This window comes from Tachyglossus aculeatus, chromosome 13 (assembly GCF_015852505.1).
Source record: "Tachyglossus aculeatus isolate mTacAcu1 chromosome 13, mTacAcu1.pri, whole genome shotgun sequence".
NCBI lineage: Eukaryota > Metazoa > Chordata > Mammalia > Monotremata > Tachyglossidae > Tachyglossus > Tachyglossus aculeatus.
The window spans coordinates 4,672,751-4,687,319 of NC_052078.1; the positions used below are offsets into that span (position 1 = coordinate 4,672,751).

General features: G+C 65.8%; 1 protein-coding gene across 1 annotated transcript in view; it reads left to right on the forward strand.

Annotated features, from left to right (window-relative positions):
* The window catches only part of AGAP3 (ArfGAP with GTPase domain, ankyrin repeat and PH domain 3), a 65,716-nt gene extending 51,358 nt beyond the window's left edge, over window positions 1-14,358 (forward strand). Inside the window, exons 10-18 of the mRNA XM_038755602.1 lie at window positions 236-340; window positions 5,091-5,259; window positions 7,609-7,785; window positions 10,142-10,279; window positions 11,689-11,843; window positions 11,940-12,030; window positions 12,215-12,437; window positions 13,373-13,628; window positions 13,724-14,358. Of these exons, the coding sequence (XP_038611530.1) occupies window positions 236-340; window positions 5,091-5,259; window positions 7,609-7,785; window positions 10,142-10,279; window positions 11,689-11,843; window positions 11,940-12,030; window positions 12,215-12,437; window positions 13,373-13,628; window positions 13,724-13,918 (1,509 nt within the window). The 3' untranslated portion in view covers window positions 13,919-14,358. The remainder of the gene's footprint in view (window positions 1-235; window positions 341-5,090; window positions 5,260-7,608; window positions 7,786-10,141; window positions 10,280-11,688; window positions 11,844-11,939; window positions 12,031-12,214; window positions 12,438-13,372; window positions 13,629-13,723) is intronic.
* The last annotated feature ends 211 nt before the right edge of the window (window positions 14,359-14,569 follow it).

The following is a 14,569-nucleotide window of genomic DNA, read 5'->3' on the forward strand; positions in this document are numbered from 1 at the left end:
GCAGGGTCCCGGGAAGGCCCAGAGGTGAAGGGACCCCTCCACACTTCCCTTCTGTGGGTCTGTTGCGGGAAAAAGAGGTGACCTAGTGAAGTCCCTAGCCAGGTTGGGCGGCCCGGGAGCCAAAGCTGGTGGCCTTCCCCCCGCAGGAGCCGGGGAGCCGACATTCATGGCCCTCCCCCAGTGGGGGCCCGGGCGGCCGAGCGGGTTCTGGCCCTGAACCCTTCTCTGTCCACAGGGGATTCTGCTGAAGCGGAGCGGCAAGTCCCTGAACAAGGAATGGAAGAAGAAGTACGTGACGCTGTGTGACAATGGGCTGCTCACCTACCACCCCAGTTTACATGTGAGTCCGCGGTGGAGAGGGGGCGGTGGCTGGGGAGACCCAGCCGTGAAAGGTCGCAACCAGCAGCGGGGTGGGCTGGGGAGGGGAGGCGGAGGGCTCGGGCACCTCGTTGAGCACCTGACCCGAGGGGGTTGGCAGGGGAAAGGGGGAGGCCCAGGCCCGGCGTCGACCCCGGGAGGCACCCACGGCTCCTCGCGCACGTCTCCGGTTCTTACCGTGGACCCCTTGGTGGTTGAATTCTGACCCGAGGATGGGCCCGGGCTGCCTTGAGTCGCCCCTCCCTCTTTGAGCTGGCCTGGGCTCCCCCACTCCTCCGAGGACTCTGCCGTGTCCAGCTAGTCAGGGCTTGTGGGCCAGAGGACCACCGGGAGGACATCCTGGGGCCCGGAGGGATGTGGTGGGGGAGGTGGTAGGAGTTGAAGGGTGCCGGTTTGTTCCCTCTGTCAGTAAGCCCTGCCTCAAGACTTGGGGGGGCTGGGGGGGGCGGCATGGAAGCTGGGTGGCCCCTGTGGCAGCTCCTCACCCCCATCCCTGCGTGGCTCCGGTACACAGCTGTCTCCCGAATCCATCTCTGTCACCACCCCACTGTGGGGCTAATGAGCTCTCCCGCTCAGCACCCCCCGGGCCCAGCACGGGGCCCCATCACCCCCGGCTCCCAGGGCCCCGACCCGCCCTGGCTCTGCCCGCTCAGGGCCGCCGCAGGCCAGGATCGGAGGGGGTGCCTAAGGGAAGAGTAGGAGAGGCTGAGGGGGGCAACTGGCACTGATTCCAGGGGTTCAGACTCGCCCAGGGAAGAGTTCGGTCTCGGCACTCCTCAATCGGCCGATCAGCCGTATTTATTGACCGCCCTGGTAGTGGCATCCCGGGAGCCGGCCGTACAGCTCAGGAGGCGGCAGGGGAGTTGGAGTCACTGGCTGGCGTTGGTCCTGGGGTCCCCCATGTACCCTCCCGCTCCACCACACTGCTGAGCGGGGAGGGAAGACAGCAGAGGTCATCATCACACCCTGTGGGCGAGGGGCAGTTTGGGTGTGTCCACTCTAGGGAAGTAGCCCAGGTGACCTTCCCGGTGGGATCCAAGTACCCCTGCTTCCAGGCAGCCAGCTCTGCCCGCCCCGCTCCCGGGCTTCTGCCGTCCGGGAAAAGGATCGGCTGGGGAGGGGCCGGTAGTTGGACTTGGCGGCTCCACGTCCCTCAGCCTCCCCGTTTCCCACCCGGCCCTGCCGGGAGAGCCGGCCTGCAAGAGAGAGGGAAGCCATAGCGCAGGTGGACCTAGGAAGATGGGTGCCGTCTTGGTGAGCTCCGGGCTGGCAGGGGCGGGAGAGAGAAGCGGCGGTGGATCGCTCCGGCTAGTGAGCTGGGCCACCGGCCCCGTCTCCCGGGACAGCCAGCCGTTTGGGGCCGGGCAGGAGCGGCCTAAGAAGCCGGAGGCCCAATGACATGGTCAAACGCCATGGGGCCCAAACAATTCGGTCTCTTGGGCCGCCCCTGCGGAGACCTCGGCTCCCAGCCGGAGCCGTGGCGACCCCACTGCCCTGGGTGGGTGGAGGCTGAGCCCGGGGAGGTTTGTGGGGAGGGGAAGAGCCTGAGCCAGTTTTCGTTCTGACTCAGTGGGAGCCGAGCTGCCCTCACCGTCTCCTCAGGGCAGTGGTAGCAGCAGAGAAGGTAGCCGCTTCCCTCTTAATCGAAGGGAACTCACTCTTCCCGCATCTCCTTGACCGAGATCCCCGGAATTCCCCTTCCGTTCAGGTAGCCAACCCAAGGAGCTGGGCGGCTGCTTCCTGACTTGCTAGTGAGGACCAGGCCCGAGGCTGTAGAGGTGGCCAAGCCCAGGGAGGAACTTCGGGGTGGGGGGCTCCCCCGAGGAAGCCCTCCGCTCAGCCCGGCCCCACCCCCTCCCCTGGCAGAAAGGGAACCCCCAGCCCTCCCCCGGGCATGGGGCCGGGGTCCCCTTGCCCGCTCCTCCCGCCGGGCGCCAGGCCCCTCCAGAACTCCTCACATTTCGCAGCCAGCCGACCCATTCACACAATCACCTTCTGTTAATTCTATCTGCAACATCAATTAAATTGTTTGTAGAAACTAATTGAATGTGGCTTAATCACACATCTTAATAGCTTTCCACGCTCTGAACTCGTTGTTAATTCCAGTAATAAAACGAGATGAGAACGCTGGCTGGGTAATTAGCGAGGAGGCTGGGGAAGAAATTGCCGTTTGATGGTGGGTAATAAAGGCAGCCGCGGTGACCGCTCTCCGGAGCCGCCGCGGCCGCCCCGCGCTCCCGTTCTGCTGACGGAGGGAGACGCTGCTGGCCGCTCCCCGTCCCCCCCGCTGTCCCCCCGAGGTGTTCAACGTGGGTCCATCCCGGGCAGCCACCCCCGGACCCCCTCACCTTTAGCCCCAAGCTCCAGGCGTCGGTGGAGCTTAGGGGTCAGCGCGGTAGTCGGGCCGGGACCTACAGGAGAGAGGAAGGGAGGACCGACCAGTGGGGCCCGGGCCCTGCGGGAGAGGCTGGAGCCGGGCCGGGCAGCAAGGCGGCCCCATCCCCTCCCGGGGTCCTCGCCATCGGGAGTCCCCGGCCCCCCTGCCACCACCGCTGCCACGACCTGCTTGTGAACTGGAGCAGACCCTGCTCCCGGAGAGCGTGGTCACTGGGATGCTGTCTCAAGGCGGTCCCGAAACCGGCGCCCGTGCGGTAGCCTGGAGTGGGTGGGGGTCGCAGAGAGCGGGGGGCCGCATCTGGGGTGGCTGGGGAGCCGGAGGCTCTGGGGGTGAGGGGCAGTGGCGGGTGTGGGTTGAGAGTGCACTGAGGGTGGAGCGGGAGGAACGTTGACCGGGGCGGGAAGTCCTCCGTTACAGTTGGGTGAGGAAGCGAGGCTTCCTAGGGCCGGGGGCCTCCGGGGGTCCCTGAGCTGGTTGGTCTTGGCCTTCCTAGGATCTGAGCTCGGGGGTCCAGGGCAGGAGGAGAGAGCCCCGAGGGGCTTGGGAAGGCGGGGAGTTTCCTCAGGCCACTGCGGGAGCCATGCGTCGCCTGTGGGGTGTGTGTCTGGAGTGAGCGAGCTGAAGCCGTACAGTGAGGCTTGTGGAAAACTGGGGAAAGTGAGGCCCACATCCTGCCAAGGGCTGGAACCCCTGCCCCTAAACCCATCGAGCTCACCAGGGTTCTGAGGGAGGTGGGGGGTTTAACTAAGGACAGAAAACCGGCTGCCCGTTGGATCAGTTGGAGTATTCCAACCGTTTCCTTAAATCTGTGGGGGTGGGGGGGGGGAGATCTGGAGAGGGGTGTTTGTAAGCAAGAGAGGGGTGCGATTTAGGTAGGGGTCTTCGTTCTGGGAAGTCATCAGGAGGCTATTCATTCATTCAGTCGTATTTATTGAGTGCTTACCGTGTGCAGAGCACTGTACTAAGCGCTTGGGAAGTACAAGTTGGCAGCATATAGAGACGGTCCCTACCCAACAACAGGCGCACAGTCAAGAAGGGGGAGTCAGACAACAAAACAAAACGTGGACAGGTGTCAAGTCATCAGAACAAATAGAATTAAAGCTAAATGCACATCATTAACAAAATAAATAGAATAGTAAATGTGTACAAGTTAGAGTAATAAATCTGTACAAACATACATACAGGTGCTGTTGGGAGGGGAAGGAGGTAGGGCTGGGGGGATGGGGAGGAGGAGAGGAAAAAAGCGGGGGAAGGTTATGCCCTCCAGGACCCTCCCCCAGCTGAGTCTGCAGCCATTTGACATTTGGGGGCGAGGATCCAGATTTCTGGTAGGGCCTTTGGGGCCACAACGTCCCCCACCTTGGCCTCCTTGGCACCTCTACCTCCGTCCTGACTCGGCGGCCAGGCTGTCGATGGTCTTGTATTGAGCACTGTCAGCCTGCAGATCACCGTGCTAAGCGTTTGGGAGAGCACAGTAGCGATACCTGTCTACCAATTCCTTCGTCTTGTGCTCTCCCAAGCACTTAGGACAGTGCTCTGCACAGAGTAGACACTCAACAGATCGGGAGAAGAAACTACCCCTTTCTCTGTAATGTAAGTTCTGCCTCCCCCTCTCGGGTATCGGCTCCTTGAGGTCAGGGATGGAGTCTGCCAACTCTGTTGTGCTCTCCCAAACGCTCGGTGCGGTCCCTTGCCCTGAGAAAACACTTTGTAGATAATATTGATTGGGATATTGGTTGACAGTTCCTGCCTTCAAGGAGCTGACAATTGAGCAGCAGGGGCTTGGAGCTGAGGCAGAGCCAGGCCGGAGGTTGGATGGGCCCGGCAGGTCAGCGTTCTGTCTATTTGGGGTCATGCATCAGTCCGTCACACCCCCCCACACTCTGGTTCTCCCCGAACCCTTGCATCCCCCCAGAGCCCCCAGTTCCAGCCTCCCGTTGGGACCTTCCAAAAGCAGGGCCTGTGGGGGTCGGTGGCCGGAGGCCGCTCTTAGCCCAGGACACCCAGCCCGGGGTTCTAGTCCTAAGGCAATTCCCAGAGCTGAGAAGCTTCCCTGGCAGGTTGGGCCATCCGAGCCTGCCGCTTCCAGGCGGCATTCAGGGGTGCCCAGAGGGAGCAAGTCCTCAACCGAAGTTCGAGCCCCAGAGTTAGCCCAATTGGCCAGGCTCAGGAGCATCCCCTGCCCGCCAGCTGGGAGGGCCCCTGCCACGAGGAGGGCACCGGCCAGCCGGCCGGCCGTGGGCTACACGGGGAAGAGGGCTGCCCGGCGAGGCCGGTTCTGAGAGGCGAATCCCCCTCCCCTTCCCGCCCACAGGACTACATGCAGGATGTGCATGGGAAGGAAATCGACCTCCTGAGGACCACCGTGAAAGTGCCGGGGAAGCGGCTACCACGGGCCACGCCGGCCACCGCCCCCGGGGCCAGCCCCCGCGCCAATGGGCTCATCCTGGAGCGAAGCAACACGCAGCTGTGGGCGGGCACAGGTGAGGAGGGGCGGCGGCACGACAGTGGAGAGGATGGGTGGGTGGGCAGGGAGCGGTGGGACCTAATGCTACTTAGGGGAGGAGTTGCTTGGGGGTCTTGGCTGGGGATTGCTGGTTGGGAGGGGGGGCAACAGTGCGCGCGTGTGTGTGTTTGGAGTGAGGCTGAAGCCACTCGAAAGGCGGCTGCCTGGAATGAGGGAACCAGCGGCCTAGTTGAGGGCCTAGAACCGGAGGACCTGGGTTCTAATCCCGGCTCCGCCACTCACCCGCTGTGTGACCCCGGGCAAGTCACTTAATTTCTCCGTGTCTCAATTCCCTCATCTGCAAAATGGGGATTCAGTACCTGTTCTCCCTCCGACTTAGACTGTGAGCCTCATCTGGGACCTGATTAACTAGTATTCACCCAAGCGCTTAGTACAGTGCTTGGCACATAGTAAACATTTAAATACCACTGAGCACCAGGAGCCGGGGAGAACAGCATTTGCCTCAGAGGAGGGAACGAGAGAGAATGAATTGGTTTAGGCGGGTTTGGGGGGGGAGTACAGAGGACTTCCACCCACGCACCTCACTTTCCCTGTGGGTTGCCAGGAAATGACCCTTAACCCAGTGGGTGGCCAGCCCAGGGAGGACTTTGTCCCTGGGAGAAATGCCCGTGGGTTCAAGGAGTTGGCTGAGTGCACGGGTGAGCTCTACTCTACTAGGAGGGAAGTTGATTGATTGAATAAGTGAATGAGTGATTAGTGATCGGATCCCAAAGCGGAGCAGGGGTGGCCGTTCCTCAGAGGGAATACTGGCTGGGTCCAGGAATGGGGGGATCTGGGTTCTCGTGAGGCTCTTTAGTCGGGGCACGGGTAGCTGGGGAGGTCTGAGAATTGCACTGGGCGGCCCTGGCGGGGGGCACAGAAGGTCACCCGCACTCACTCCCGGCACGCCTTCTCACAGTCGGCCCCACACCCCCACTGATGACACACATGTGGAGGCAGACACACCCTCACAGACACAAACACACATATACACCCACCCACCCACCCTGAGCCTGGCGCTTAGGCTGGTGAGTGCACGCACGCACACATACACACACACACACACACATGTCTCTCACTCGCTGGGCGATGTTAACATCTCATTATCTTTGTTACTGTAATTACATTATCCGCTGCTTTATGCAGAATTATCCTCCGAGGACTAATTGATGGCTCCATGTTTAATTCATTAATCATTAGCATCAAATTCGACAATTACAGTGCACACTGATTGTGGGATTGCAGGCGTAATGAGGGGAGAATTAACAAAGAAAAGGGAAGGCACTTTCCCTCCCTCAGGGCTGCGGGCCGGGGGCTGGGGGATCCATGGGTTTGGCTGGGGTTGCGGGGGGGGGGGATGGGGGTGAGGGGTCCACTGGTTTGGAGACTTGGGGGGGCAGGGGGCGATGGGTTTGAGGCTCCGGATGTCTAAGGAGCAGAGCTGGCCGGGCTGTGTCTGCAGGGAAGGAGGAGGGGTGCAGGGCGGGGGTCCTGGTGAAGGGGAGAGCAGGCGGTGGCTGGCTGGATTTGGGGGAGCTGGGGTGACCGTGGGGCAGGTTACTGTGGACTTATTGGCCTGGGCTCCTCTTTGCCGCTCACCTGGGCCACCCAGCCTAGGGCCCCTCAGACACCAACCTCCCAGGGTGGGAGTTTAGGGGAGGGGGGAATCGAGCATCCCCCCCGTCCCCAAGCCAGGTTTAGTCAGGCTGACCCAGGCCCCCCACGTCTCTGGGGCCGCAACCCAGGGCTGGAGTGGGGAGGGACCGTGCAGCCCCACCCCCCGCCCTCGGCCCCATCGAGTCCCCCCCCCCCCGCACCCACCGCGGCCGACTGGGCCAAGGGTCTCCGGGTGGCTGGGTCCCCTCTCCGCCGCTCCCCCTCTGCTCTGCCAGCTTTCCCTGATGGGAAACGAAAGATTAATTTTCTCCAGCCCAACAGGATAATTACTAATACTAATTAGACATAATTACTTGAATTTGATACACTTATTCCTCGTTAGAATGGCAGCGAAGCTGAGGCAGAGGAGGAGGCACACGCGGACCAGGCTCCGGGGCAGGGGCCTGGCCGGCGGGGAAGGGGGAGATGCTCCCCATCCCCGGCATCAGGGCCCCTGGCGTGGGACGACCTCCTGTCACCCCCCCAGCTCCCAGCAGATTCCCCAGTCCTCCCACACCCAGGGGTGGGCTCGAAGCAGAGGTTGGTGGGACCCCAGGCCCCTGACACGATTCACCAGAGCCGGGTGAAATGCTCAGCCGGGGAACGCAGGGGAGCGGGTTCCGGCGGGACATGACGTGGACGCCTCCTCTTGCTCCCTCCGGCCCCGCAGGCGCCCCGCACTCGGCCAGCAGCACGTCTCTGCACTCGGACCGCTCGCTCGGCGTGTTGTCCCTGGCCGGCCCCGGCGCCCGCCCCGACGGGCTGCACCAGCGCTCCTGCTCCGTGTCCAGCGCTGACCAGTGGAGCGACACCGCCGCCCTGGGCCCCGCCGCCACCCAGCAGTCCGGTGAGTAGCACCCCCTCTCCCTGGGACCCAGGGAGTAGATAGAGCTCCCCGTCGCGCCTCCTCTCCACCTCCAGCCCCCAACCTTGGTGTGCCGGGCTGGGAGGTCTTCGGGGCCCCGGGAGGGCAGGAAGAGATCCTAGGCAAGGGGCTCCCGCTCCCTCTACCCACTCCGCACTCATCGGTGTAGACAGCAAAGCGGATGAGGGGAGCCGGGGGAGGGCCCGGCTCCTCTTCCTCCTCCCTTTGGCCTCGTCCTTTCCCTCCTCGCCCTTCCCCTCCCGCTCCCGGACTCCAGTGCCTGGAGCGGGGCTGGGTCCCTCCCCGTGCGGGCCGGGAGGTGCTCCGTCGCCATCAGCCCCCCGCACAGACAGCTCATCAGCCTCCCGGCGGGGGGCACGATCAGGGGAAGGGGGGCGTTCGGGGGAGGGGGGAGGCGTCAGGCAAATGGCGTGCCCCAAGCCAGCGCCCGGATCCTACGGCTCCACCCCCGGGGGCGGGGGACCTGCCGCTGCTGCCGGAAGGAAGAGTGGGGCTCCCTTAGGGCCGGGCCTGCCTGCACCTCTTTCCCCCCACCCCACTGGGTGGACCGAGGCTCCTCCCTCCTCCCTGCCCCCTCTTCACGCCTACCCCTCCCCTCCACACACACCCAGGGCCACCTTCCTTTAATTCTCCCTCATCCCTAATCCTCTCCAGACCCCTCTTCCCCAGCATCTTGAGTGCAGCCCTACCCTTCCTCCTCCTGAGACCTCACTGACCTCTGTCCCCTTCTCCTCCCCTTCTCCCCCTCAGACTGCAGTGATTCCGGGCAGCTCAGGGGACTTGGGAAAGAGTTACCTCCACCCACTGGCCTCAGTTTTCCCTTTGTGTTCCGAATCCACCATTGACAGGGGCCAGTAGTGGAGGGATTGGGGTGGGGCTGAGGGTTCGAGTCACCCTACGGCCGCTGCAGGAAGCCCCGGGCCGGGGACGAGAGGCTGTACGGCCAGTGCCTGTCCTCCCCTCGCTGTCCCCCTGGCAGGCAGTGCCCTGCCTTCTGCATCCTGGCCCTGGGTCCTCTCAGGAATTCATCCCACAGGGGCTGCAGGCTTCACGAGGGGCCTCAGGACTCCCTCACAGGGGGCTCCGGACCCCCCTCACCCACAGGGGACTCGAACCCCCTCATGAGATGCCTCGGAACTCCCTCACAGAGGACCCCAGAACCCCCTTACGGCCCAGTCCATTGCTTCCAGGACTTTGGAGGAGCAGGACCACTCCCCGCCAGGAGCTTCTCCTGACCCACCTCCCTCCATCCCACCCAAGCCCGAGAGATGTTGGTGCTGGGCGCATCCACTGCCCATCAGGCCGGACCGGCACCGGTCGGTGCCACTCACACCAGAAGTGGCCGACTGCGGCCGTGATCCCTCTCCCAATCAGTCAAGGATTTTGGTTGAGCACCAACTGTGTGCTCAGCTATAATAAGTGCCCCCTCCCCAGGGTGCCCAGGCTCCGGCTTTCCTCGGGGCCCCCCCCCCCCACCCCTGCCGAGTGCAAACCTGGTGATGTTGAGTGAGAGCCGTGGAGCCCCCGAGTCCGGCCGGCCCCGGTCATCCCCAGCCCGGCCCCTGGACACCCCCGCCCCGGCCACCAGCTTTCCTGGGGTCCCAGCAGGGGAGCTACGAAGGAAGTTGGGGAGTCGTCCCCCTGCCTGGGAGTGGGGAGGAACCACGGCGCTCGGGCCTTTGCCCGCAGCTGCTGTTGGCACGGCCGGGAGGCCCGGAGGTGGGGGGCGGCGGGGTGGGTAGGGGGGCGGGGGGAGCATGTCTGCCTCTAATGAAGTTTGACATTTAGTGGTGAGCGCCGGGCGGGGTGTGGGAGACGGGAGCTTGATTAGCGCGCTCTAATTGACAGTAATTAGGCAGCTCCCTGATTGTTTCTAATTCTGCTATTAATTGTGAGGAGCGGGGAGTGTGATTGAGGATAAATTTGGTGCGGAGCCGCGGCGCCCTGCACCGTCCCCGGGCCTCCTTCCTCTCCCCTCCCCGGCCCCCCGACCCCCCGAGCTGCAGGCAGGGAGCCAGCCCCCGACCCCACTCCGCGGCAGCCCCCGGCCCCGGCCCAAAAGCCTCAGTCTGAAATGGTGGGCCGCAGCGGGGCTTTGGGGACGGGACAGGGCCGAGGAGACCTCCCCTTCCTTCCTCCGCCTGGGCCGGGTGACCCCGAGAAGGGGCATCAGAGGGGCTCCTGGGGGAGGGAGCCTCCGCCGGCCCGGGCTCCCCAAGGGCTGCAGGGCAAGGCAGGTGGGCAGGACGGCCACTTCTCCCTCCTTTCCCGTGCCCCCCGGCTCTCCCCCTCATTCCCCTCTCTCTCTGTCCTTCAGCCAGCGGCCCAGCTGACACGCTCAGCTCCAGTCCCAAGTTGGAGCCGCCCCCGTCCCCCCACGCCAACCGGAAGAAGCATCGACGGAAAAAGAGCGCCGGGACTCCCCGGCCGGACGGCCTAGCCGGCTCCGCGGAAGGTAGACGACGGGGGAAGAGGGACCCGGGCCGGGGCAGGACGGCCAGGCCTGGCCTGCCTACAGCTGGGAGATCCCCGCCCCTCCTATCCAACGCCCGTAGAAACGGGTCCCGCCGCCTGCCCACCCCACTGCCAGGGAGGCCTAACCTGCATCCCTCTTGCCGGCTTTCTGTCTCATTTCCTCATCTTCCTCCGCTTAACCACTGGGAGGCTGAAAGGCCTCCAGATCTCCCGCCTTTCGTCGGCCAAGCGACCTGAGGCCAGCGTCTCAGACGTCCCCTCCCAGCTCAGGTCAGCTCCTCCCACTGGCCACCCTGCCCCCGGACCCTCACCAGCTTCAGCTGCCGGTGGATGGGGGCTGGTGGGGCTGGGCGGAAGGCCGGGGGTGCCCGGGCCGAGAAGTGCTGCCTTCTGGAGCAGTCAGACCGTTGGGGATCTCAGCCCAGGCCCTCGCCGTCCGGGCTCCAGATAGCCCCCGGTCCCTGTCTGGGCTCCCAGCCCAGTCCGTCCCACCGCAGCCACGGCCCAGCTCCAGAGAGACCCTTCCAGCCCCCCAACCCCGCGCTCCACCGTCTTGCCCGGGAAGCCCCTGAGCCCACTCAATTTCCTTGCCTCCTGCCCCGGCTCCAACCCACGCCGCCCCGCCCGCCTGGCCCGTCGTCGCGTGGTGGTGCCGGGGGTTTGGGGAGGGGGAGCGTGAGGGAGGGGAGGGCTCGGCTCCCCGGAGCCCCTCGCTGACGCCGTCAGGAATATTGGGTTTAATGAGCTGCAAAATGAGGCGGCTGCGGCTGACATGTACGGATGGCGCCCGCGCACCCTCCCTCCCCTCCTTCCTCTCTCCTTCCTCCCTCCCTCCCTCCCAGCCCGGGAGCCTCGGACTCACCCCTCCGGCCCCTCCTGGAGCCAGCTTTCGGCCTCTCTGATGCTCCCTCAGCTTGAGTCTCCCTGGGCCCTAGCTTGGGATGGCTCTCTCTTCTTTTCCTGTCTCCCCACAAGCACCCCCAGTCCCCCACCCCCCTGCCTTGGACTTTTTCCCCTCCTCCTCCTCAGGTGTCCCTCAGGACCTGGGGAGGAGGGAGGGACGTCTCGGCCCGAGAAGCTTCCCCCGGGCTCCTGCTTCCAGTGTTTTTTCCGGAGGGAGGGAAGCCGGCTCCGAGTCTAGGCGAGAGGGATTACTGGGCTCTTGGCAATGGGGCGGAGCCTAGGGGCAACGGAGGCTGGCCAGGGGCTCTCAGCTGGCTTGGGGCTGAAGGGTGCCGGGAGGCGGGCAGGGCCCGGGGCGGTGACGGGGGTACTCTTGGCCGATTCGGAGCAGCTGGGTGCGGGAGGTTGACACCCAGAAGGCCGAGGGGACCTGGGGGAGAGCTTGGGGTGACCGTGTGCTGCATCCCCTCCCGGCCCCACCCCCAGACGCGGAGGAGTCGTTCGAGTTTGTGGTGGTGTCGCTCACGGGGCAGACGTGGCACTTCGAGGCCTCGACGGCCGAGGAGCGGGAGCTGTGGGTGCAGAGCGTGCAGGCCCAGATCTTGGCCAGCCTGCAGGGCTGCCGCAGCGCCAAGGACAAGGTACGGGGCCGGATCGGGAGCTGGGTGGCGGGGACCGACCGCGCCCGGGCTCCGCCGCCCGCCCCCAATCCGTCCCTCCCACCCCCTTCCCCGCAGACCCGTCCCGGCGGTCAGAGCGCAGCCCTGGCCGTGCAGGCCGTCCGCACCGCGCGCGGCAACAGCTTCTGCGTCGACTGCGACGCGCCCAGTGAGTAGCAGCCACGGCCCAGGGCGGACGTGGGTGCCGCCGAGCGGGGCCGGACCGGTGGTCTGTCCGTCCGTCCGGGGAGCCGGGCCCCGCCGGGATGGGGGATGGACTGGGGCGAGGAGCCGCCCGCTCCGAGGGTGCCCGCCCCCCGGTTCCCCCTCAGCGGGCTCCCTGTCCCCGGCAGACCCCGACTGGGCCAGTCTGAACCTGGGGGCTCTGATGTGCATCGAGTGCTCGGGGATCCACCGGCACCTGGGGGCTCACCTCTCCCGCGTGCGCTCGCTCGACCTGGACGACTGGCCCCCCGAGCTGCTGGCCGTCATGACCGCCATGGGCAATGCCCTCACCAACAGCGTCTGGGAGGGGGCCCTGGAGGGCTACGCCAAGCCAGGGCCCGAAGCCTGCAGGTGGGCGCGGCGGGGACCGGGCGGGGGGACACCCGGGCTCCCTGGCACAGTTGGAGGGTGACCTGGGGGAGGACATTGTCGCGGGGCCGGGAGGGTTAACCTGCGCCTCTGCTACTCAGCAGAACGTGCCCCCCACCCCCGGGAGGGGGGGGTGCCCCCCTCCCCCACCTGTCACTCAGGCGCCTCACAACAACAGCCCTTTCTGAGCGGCGGCGGGCGTGTTATCAGCGGGTCAGGGGCCGGCGGGGAGCGCATGCGTCCGGCCCCTATCGCTGCTCCATGTGCCGGGCGCCCGGCCCGGGCTCCGAGATGGGGAGAAAGGGCGGGAGATAGGGCCGCACGCACGCTCCCCCCACCGCCGGCACCCCCTTTGTTCCTGCGCCACAGGATGGGCTGGAGGGGGGCAGAGGGCCAGATAAGCTGCCTCCCGGGGCCTCTTCTCTGTCCAGTCCCTCCTGCCTGCCTCCTCCCACAGCCAGCCCCTGTGGAGCTCTCCATCCCCCCCTCCCCCTCCCCACCGGCCCCGGGCCTTCTCTCCGTAATTCTTCTTCCCCCCCCACCGTCTCCACACCGGCCAGCGGACCTTCCGTCCCCTCCATCCCTCTCCCCGCCGTCCCAAGGGCCTTCCCTCCAAAGTCCTTCTGTCTCCCGCTCCCCACCGGCCCATGGGTCTTCCCTCCGGAATCCTTCCGTCCCTTCTCTCCCTTTTGCTCCCTTGTCTGCCCCAGGTGGGGACTGAGTAGATAGGAGGGTGGGGGTGGCCGGCTCCCAGCTGTCCCGTCCCTCCCCTTGATCTCGGCTCCCTCGGCCTCTCCTCTCCCTTTCCGCATCCCCGCGCCCCCTTGCCGGTTGCCCGCTCTGTGCCCGTCGGCTGTTGGCTCCCGGGGCCCGTCCCGCCCCCCGAGCCCTGACCCCGGGCCTCCCCGGGGCTGTAGGGAGGAGAAAGAGCGCTGGATCCGGGCCAAGTACGAACAGAAGCTCTTCCTGGCCCCGCTGCCGGGCTCGGACGTGCCGCTGGGGCAGCAGCTGCTGCGGGCGGTGGTGGAGGACGACCTGAGGCTACTGGTGACTCTGCTGGCGCGCGGCTCCAAGGAGGAGGTCAACGAGACCTACGGGGATGGAGACGGCCGCACGGCCCTGCACCTCTCCAGCGCCATGGCCAACGTCGTCTTCACGCAGCTGCTCATCTGGGTGAGTGGGCCGAGCCCGCCTGCTCCCGGTCCTCCCCCGGTTCCCCCCTTGGCAGGCCCGCCGCTGACCCCAGCCCCCGTGCTCTCTCCCGGCAGTACGGGGTGGACGTGAGGAGCAGGGACGCCCGGGGCCTGACCCCCTTGGCCTACGCCCGCCGCGCCGGCAGCCAGGAGTGCGCCGACATCCTGCTGCAGCACGGCTGCCCCGGAGAGGGCTGCGGCCCGGCCCCCACCCCCGGCGGCGGGTCCGGATCCTCCACCGAGCTGCACCGTAGTCCCAGCCTCCTGTGAGAGCGGGAGAGGGGATGGGGGTGAGGGCGGGGATCCGGTGGGGGCCGGGAGCCGGGGCCCGTTCTCCAGTGACGCGTCTAGAACGGAGAGGCGGACGCAGGGAGAGACGGGGAGGCAGGCCGTGGCGATAGGCGGGAGGAGCTCGTCCAGGAGAGGAAGGCAGAGCCCGGAGCAGAGGGCGGGGTGTGGCAGGGGGAGGCGGGCGCGAACTCCGCCCTGGGGACCACGGCACAATGCGGGCGGTGAGGGCACCAGCCCGCTGCTCTGTCGGTGCCATTGACAAGGGCCGGGCTCTTTGGAGGCACCGGAGGGGGAGGAGAGAGCGGGACCTCTCTCCTCTCCCGGCCTCCTGCCCTCTGCCCGCCCCCCGCAAAAAAAACCTCATTCCGCTGGGAACCGGGAGGACAGTTGGCCTGGGAAAGAGAAGGGATAGGGGCACGGGGCGGTGGGGGGGGCGGGAGGGGTGGTACAGGAGGGCGGGGCACTGGATGAGGGGCAGGGAAGGGGGAGGGCAGTGGTTCCTGTGTAAAAACTGTATATTGGAATATTTATGTTTGTGTACATATCTGTGTGTTTGCGTGTGGCAAGATCAATAAACCAGACTGTGTCTGTGCCCCAGTGTCAGGCCTTGCTGGGTCGTTTTCCCCTCTG